The 7,636-nt window shown below is 52.1% G+C and overlaps 1 protein-coding gene across 1 annotated transcript in view; it reads right to left on the minus strand.

The window, feature by feature from the left end:
• The window catches only part of LOC102247108 (2'-5'-oligoadenylate synthase 1), an 8,140-nt gene extending 4,088 nt beyond the window's left edge, over positions 1-4,052 (minus strand). The window contains exons 1-4 of the mRNA XM_005857027.2: positions 4,038-4,052; positions 2,948-3,286; positions 1,427-1,712; positions 85-269 (exon numbers count right to left, since the gene is read on the minus strand). Coding sequence (XP_005857089.2) covers positions 85-269; positions 1,427-1,712; positions 2,948-3,286; positions 4,038-4,052 — 825 coding nt within the window. The remainder of the gene's footprint in view (positions 1-84; positions 270-1,426; positions 1,713-2,947; positions 3,287-4,037) is intronic.
• Between the last annotated feature and the right edge of the window lie 3,584 nt (positions 4,053-7,636).

Raw genomic sequence — 7,636 nt, forward strand, 5'->3', positions numbered from 1 at the left:
ACCCCCTCCCTTTCTGCCTCCCCTCCTGCTGCCTCTCCTGCTCCCCTCCCCTCCCTCCTCCTGGGGTCTGGACAGGACCCCCACCTTTTGGTACCAGTGCTTGACCAGGCGGATGAGGCTCTTGAGCTTGGCCGGGCGCTGCTTCAGGAAGGCCCGCTGCAGCTCCGTGAAGCAGGGGGAGAACTCGCCCTCCTTCCCCAGTCTCTCGCACTCTCGGATGAGCCTGACATAGACGTCGGGGTCAGGTCTGTAGGACTCCGTCACCTGACCTGTTAGGGACAAATCCATAACTTTAAGATGTCAGCTCTTCCCTGAGGTTCTTTCCGTCGCCCTGGGGTGACAAGCTCGCTGGCGTGGATACAGGGAAAGGGCCATTTCCAGCCCCATTCTCCCATCCGCTGCCAGCGCCCAGTCCACGCCATGAAGGTTACAGGCTTCTGCAGGATCCCTGTCCCGGCTGCTTTCTCCATCACTTCCTGCTGGTCCTCTCCTCTCCTTTCATCCTCCGCGTCCTGCATTTCCCCCACTACACTCAGGTCTCCTCTAACCTCCGGGCCTTTGCCTGTGCTGTGCCCTCTGCCTGGCATGCCCTTCCTCCCCTTCTCTCTCTCTTTTAGGACCACTGTACCCCAGCAGCCAACACAGGACATGGCAACCAGGGGACACTGCCAAACTTTTTTCATTTTGTGGCGTTTTTCTCGAGAGTCCCTTAGGCCAAAAGAAATCCCTATCAGTTCTGTGTATTAAGTAGATCCGTTCCCACAACTTAATAGTAGCAGTTTGCACGGTGTCCGACAGATGTCGCTGTGTTTCCCTCAGAAATTTAAAATCTAAACTATTCCTACACACACACCCCTGTGAGCCAGTTCACTGGGGTGTCCTGGGGTGCCTGGGTGCACAGTTGGGGAACTCCCATTTGTGAACACCTACTATGTGCCAGGCCCTGTGTAAGAGCTTAATGTAGATGCTCATTTAATACTTTGAAATAAGTATGACAGTGGTTTTACAGTTTTTCTCATGTGGGGATTGAGCCTCCTCCGAGAAGGTGTACTTCCCTGCCCACCTGTACATCACCCATAGATTCCCAGCCCTCAGAGTAAGTGTGATGAGGCTTCCTCATGTTTTGGGTCAAAGATGAAATTAACATGCCAGATCCATGCTTCTTCATTTTTAGAAAGACAAAATACTAAGAAATGCCTTGCCCCCAAATCGTGCCAATTTGCTGTTTAATGTCACTCCTGAGTCTGATCAGACCTTCTTCCTTCTTGCCCCAGGAGAGAACCGAAGATCTTTTCCCCATTTTAAAGGGATGCCCTGCTTTGGGAAGACTAACTGTGAACGATTTCCGATCAGAAATATGAACCGAGAGAGAAAGAAGCCCGGTCATAGGACAGAGGCCGACATTGCTTGTGTCAGGGGCGCTCACCCAGGACATCATAGGCGGGCAGCACATCAAACTCCACCTCCGCCTGGGAAGAATGGCTCTTGAGCGTGAAGCTCAGTGCGCGGGGGTTCCGAAATTTAGGTTGGACCTCGAAGTTCACGGTAAACCTTCTCTCTTGCTGACATGCTTCCAGCTGTGTTCTGATTTCCTGGATGAACTCTCCTCGGCGATCAAACTGCTCCTGAAAACTTATGAGGGGGCTGAGGAAGACGACGAGGTCGGCGTCAGACCGGTCTTTGAGAGCGGTGCCTTTGCCCGAGGAGCCGCCCTGGAACAGAGAGGAGGAGGAGGAGGAGACTGGCGTTTCTTGAGAAGAGCCTCCCTACATAAAAGGACGAGCCCATCGCTAACATTCTTGGGCACCGGCCACTGTTCTGAGGGCATCGCCCGTCTTACCTCCTACGATGCTCCCAAGGACTTGGCTATTTAGGCGTTATTATTATTATTGGTTCCCATTTCACGGGTGGGAAGACAGATGCTCAGAGAGATTACCTATGGGCCCAAGCCACCGCTGACAGGTGGCGGGGACGCAGTTCAAGCCCCAGCTGCCTGGTTCTAGAAGCTGTGGTCTTCACTCCCTGGCTTTGACTGTCTTACGTCATTATATGCAGTAGCCTGGCCCATGCTGGGTGGTTTACTGAATCTGCACAGCCCGGTAACGTATTGGGACGCATGGATGAGGAAACGGAGGCACAGAGAGGCTACTGCCTTGCTCAAGGTTTTACAGCCAGCGGGGGCTACCTTCCTTGTGCAATTATTATTAAATTTATTGGGGGTGACGTGGGTTAATATAACATCACATACGTTTCAGGTGTGCAGCTGTGTAATACATCTGCATACGCTGTTGTGTGCTCACCGGCCAAGACTGGTCTCCTAGTGTCACATTGTGTTTGAACCCTTTTATCCTCTTCATTCTCTCCCCCCGCCCCACACACCCCACCCCACCCGATCTCCATTCACCTAGTAACCAGCAACCTGTCAAAATTTAGACTCTGCATCAATGGTGAGTCCTCAGCCTGGCCATTAATTAGCAGATTGTGGATCAGAGCTGGGCCTCCGCTTCCCGATCTCCGAAATGGACGCAGCTTAGGACGGTGGTTCATGAACTTCACTGGGGCATTTGTTAAAAAATTACAGAGTCTGGCCCGGCCGGCGTGGCTCAGTGGTTGAGCATCGGCCTATGAACCAGGAGGTCACGGTTGGATCCGCAGTCTGGGCACATGACAGGTTGTGGGCTCAATCCCCGGTAGGGAGTGTGCAGGAGGCACCCGATCAATGATTCTCTCTTATCATTGATGTTTCTCTCTCTCTCTCCCTCCCTCTCCCTTCCTCTCTGAAATCAATAAAAATATATTTATTAAATACATTGCAGAATCTATTTTCACAAACTGTGGTTATACTTTTGGTAGGGATCAACTGGAAACCAGCAGCCCCAGATCTCGTTCTCTGTGGAAACTCCTGCCCGTTCAACCACCCCCTCCCCGGTCTGGCCGGTGGGCTCACCTTTACAACCTTCGACACCCGGACTCTATCTCGGAGGAAACACCTCTCCTTCAGGAAACTGCAGATGATGTCAATGGCTTGCTTGACCTGCGTTCGGAAAGCAGTGTCTGGCAGGAGGTGGTGTTCGATGAACCTGTCCAGATCCTTGGCTGGGATCACTTGGAGATCTGTGGCTACGATCGCTTGGAGCGACCACATTGTGATGCTGGGCAGGGACAGGAAGAGCCAGGGGCTGAAGGAAACCTCCGGGGTCTCTCTCTTCTGTGGCCCAGGTCTGAGCTGCCCTGGGTTTCCTTTCTCTTCTGTCGCCCAGGTCTGAGCTGCCCTGGGTTTCGTTTCCTGGGAAGGGAGGAGCTACGCCCTTGCCTCTTATCAGATGACTCATTCCTCCGGCATCCCGGAGGCCTCCCCCACGTTCTGCAACTGACCTCTGCCTTTAACAGTTGCCTGTCTTCGGACTGTACTCTGGAAATACTGTTTTTTAACCCCCATTAGAACCTCACCCGACAGAAATCAGGATCCCAAACCAATTTTTGGTTTTCTTCTTCCTAGTTTTTGTTTTGTTTTGTTATTGTTGCTGACAATTGTTTTATAGTCTCCTGTGATTAGTATGTGCGTATGGCCAAAGGGAAAAAGTTAGAAGACTTAGGAAGCATAAAACCCCATTCATAACCCCAAACCTCAACAACGTTGGAACATGTTGGTGGCCGGTGCGCCGCCCGGTCAGCGCACACACCAGGTTGCAGGTTTGATCCCCGGTCAAGGTGCTTACGGGAGGCAACCGATCGCTGTTTCTCTCTCACTTCGATGTTTCTCTTTCTCTCCCTTCCGCTGTCTCTAAAATCAATAAACATAACTCTGGGCAAGGATTTAAAAAAAATTCCCTCTAATCACTGATTCCATTGCATGCCACACTTTTAATTGTTGTTTCTTTATTGTCAGTCCGTGCAAACGATTTTTAAATTTCTCTTGAGGATTCTTTGACTCATGTGTTAGTGAAAAGTGTGTTAGTCTTCAAATATTTTGGAATTTTCCAGATAGCCTCCTATTATTGATAGAGTGTTAAATTCCATCGTGGCAGAGAGCATACTTTGATGAGATGCATCCTTTCGAATGTGTTAAGGTGTGTTTTCTGGGGAATGTTGCATGTGAGCTTGAGGAGAATGTGTATTCTGTTATTGTTGGATGAAGTCGTGTAGAGATGCCCGTTAGCTATCTTTCTTAATTACCCTTCCCTTCACCAGCTCCTCAGTTGACTGGCACTCCCCATTCCTGTGCACTATGTTGACTTTTGCTTAAAGCAAAATGTAACTATGAAGGGGTGGGTGTCATTCTACACAACACTCATTTTGCCCACCAGTTGGGTTGTATAGATATCAAAGATTTCGTTTGCTCCCCAAATGCCTTTATGGCAAAAGTACTTGTTCATGAAATGTATACTTTGGGCTAAATCTACATATAAACAGATCCAGCATGAGTTCGGAAGAGATCTGTCCTTAGGAAACCAGCATTGTATTCTTTGGGAAAATGTAGTAAAAGCATGTTTCACAAAACATTGCCTAGAATTAGGGAAGCGTGAGTCGTAAGAATTACAACTGTAAAAGATTGAGGAAATAAGTGGAAGAATACAGAATTACGCCCTCAAGATTTTTGCAAGTGGCTGTAAGTTCTTGTTCCCTTTAAAGAAACAGCAACAGGAAATTATAGATGGCGCTTTCTTGTGTGTTTCGTACAAGACAGACCGCACAGGACTCCACTCCAGGGGCCTGACCTCAGCAAAAAGGTCTAGGTCGGACATGGGGAACGGCCGGCCCGCGGGCCACATAAGGCCCTGGAAATCATTCGGTCTGGCCCGGCCAAGGCATTAGGGGTGAGTTCATTAAATGTTTGACCAAATATAGCAGGCTAGCTTTTAAGTTGATAATTTTGTACGGCCCTTGAATGATGTTATAAATACCCAAATGGCCCTTGGCGGAAAGAAGGTTCCCCACCCCTGGTCTAGGCCTTTCTTGAATGACTGGGACATGAAGGCCCATGTGTGGGCCCTGGCAGCCAAGTGAGAGGATTATGATACTCTGATGTCCTATCTATGGAGTTGAAGACCCACAGGGGGACGTGACTTGCTCAAGGTCACGCAGCAGTACTGGGCCAGGGCCGAGCGAAATATCCCTTTTACATGCATGCGTGGTGATTCGTATTTCCGTGGGGCTGGGCTGTATTGTTAAACTTCATTAGGCCAATGTCCCTGGCAGATCTGAGCGGAGGAGGGACCAGAATACTGACCGTTTAATCCACTTGCCTGTGGGCCCAGCTCATACGGCTTCCACCAGGAACCACGGCCCTTTGATGCCCTCCCCCTTCCCGGGCCTCACCTGTGTCAGCCCTGATGGGAGACCAGAGCTTGGCAACTTGGTCTCACCTCTTTGAAGTATTTACGATTGTCCCCATTTTCCAGGTGAGGAAACTGAGACTCCACAGCTAGAAAGTGGCGGCCAGGATCTGAACGCTGGACTTGAACGAGCGAAAAAGCTGCTGTGGTTTTTGGTCAGGTGCTTTCTACCACATCATGTTGCCTCTGTTTTGTTTCAATGAGGGGATGGGGGGGAGATAATTAGCCAAGTCAGGTGTACCGGTATTTATGAGAACTTTCCTTGTGTGTCTTTCTCCGTTTCTTTGGGATGTCCCATGTCTAGAGAAGGAAATTAGGTTTCTTTTCAACTGCCCATGACGGAGTGGTGGCGGCTGCCTGGATTGCTGTGTTAAGAAGGATTCAGAGGCTGCTAGGAGGCTCTGTGGGAATGATGCCATATCGATTAGTGATGTCTGCCATGAGCAGAGGGAGAGAGTGGCAACAAGTGTCCCCTGCCATTCCCGGGAGGCCTGGATGGCTGTAACCGGCACCTCTCTCCACCTGGTGGCCGCTAGCTGAGTTGCAGAAAAAAACAAACAGGATGTTAGGGCAGTGGTTTGCCAAGTCACGATGGAGGTGGAAACAGACATCAACCAGGAAATATTTTAACCCACGGCAAGTGGATGAAACAGTCAGTATTCTGGTGGGCAGAGCTGGGGTAGACTGAAAAAAAATCTCCCCAGTGAACCTGTTATGCCGACTTCTGCCCCAACCCTGGGAACCTCCCTTTGCGGGGACAAGACAAGGAACTTGTTTCGAACTTGGCCTGGAAAAGGCCCAGCTTCTGCCGGATGGAACTGACGGTTCCTTCTGGGAGGAAACCAGCACTCCTGATGCCTTTTCCCGAGCACCTTGGGGACGGGTTACAGTGGGATTGGGGATCCAGCTGCAAAGTTCGTTACCTACTCAGCTCACTTTCGGGACGTGGAGAACCTCGAGGGAGGGGCCATCGTGAAGGCTGCTTGCGGGATGGGGTGGAAGGTGCTGGAATACAAAGGAGGTACTCGGTGATCTCATCGGTGTCAATCAACCTGCCAAGAGCAGCCCACAGGGTGTCCCCGATCTAGCTCCCTCCCCGAGACTGGTCCTCCTCTGGGCTTTGGGTTGTTCACCAGTCGGGTGAGTGAGCTGACAGCTTTCACGTTACCTGAGCCCACAACCACGTGGGACTCCCCCCCAAGGCTGGGGTGGGAGGGAGGAGCTGAGGATGCTGCCTGCCTGGTGGGTGGGCACCAGCACAGAGTCCTCTTCTAAGAGGCCGTGGGGTGAGATGAGTGGCCTTGAGCCTACCTGCCCAAGCTGACATCCACCAGGAAGCAAGCTCCAGGTGGGCAGAGACCACGCCTTCCTTGCTGGCCGCCGTGTCCCCAGTGGCTGGAACGTAGTAGGTGCTCATTAAACACCGGCTATCCAGGCAGTGGCGGGTGTCCCGGCGGGGAGAAAGAACCCCGGGAACCAGAAAGGAAGAGCGCAGGCCACGGTGTTCCTGGATACTCCTACTTTATTTTTGGCTACATCATCACAAAGAAAGGCGGTGGGCGGAGCTGGGGTTCTGCATGCACCGGAGGGCGGAGGGTGTGTGTGTGCTGGAGGCGGGGTGGGGTTGGGGGGCGGTTACATTTGTGGGGAGAGCGGAGAGAGCGTGTGCCTGGCCTGCGGGCACTGGGAGCTCGCCACATGCTGGTTCCAGCGCCAGTACCCACGCCAGGCTTGGGCGACGCAGCCAGCATGCTTTCTCCTAAGGGCCAACCGTGGGGCCGTGGAGGGTCAGGGGGCCGACAGCAGCCAGGAAGCTGTTGGCCATCTCGGGGCGGGCGGGGAACACGGTGTTTAGGACTGAACGTTTAGAAATCGGTGGCTCTCAGTGAATTGTGCGGCGAGCTGGGGGTGGAGAGCCTGGCGGGGGAAGGTGAAAAGGCGTGTGTTTCCAGGAAGTGAGCATTTGCGCGTCCATCTCAGGTCAGGGTGGGCTGCTGGACAGAGGGGCGATTCTCACAGGGGCAGGCGCCGTGGGAATGGGAAGAACCAAGGCTTTCCACAGGCAGCGCAGACTGCCCGAACCCAGCCTCGGATGCGTGATGTTTGTCCGCGCTGCCTTCTTCTCCTTTGGAAAGCAACTTTTTTAAAGAGCAAGACTGGATGATCCCGACGGAACAAAAGCCTTACGCACCGGCACCTGTCACACTACAGTTTCAGATCCACGATGACGGTGGTGTATTCCTCCCGCACACTTGGAGGGTGCGAGGGACAGAGACAGAGAGACAGACAGACAGAGACAG

Source organism: Myotis brandtii, unplaced genomic scaffold, assembly GCF_000412655.1.
Source record: "Myotis brandtii unplaced genomic scaffold, ASM41265v1 scaffold1064, whole genome shotgun sequence".
In the NCBI taxonomy this organism is placed as follows: domain Eukaryota; kingdom Metazoa; phylum Chordata; class Mammalia; order Chiroptera; family Vespertilionidae; genus Myotis; species Myotis brandtii.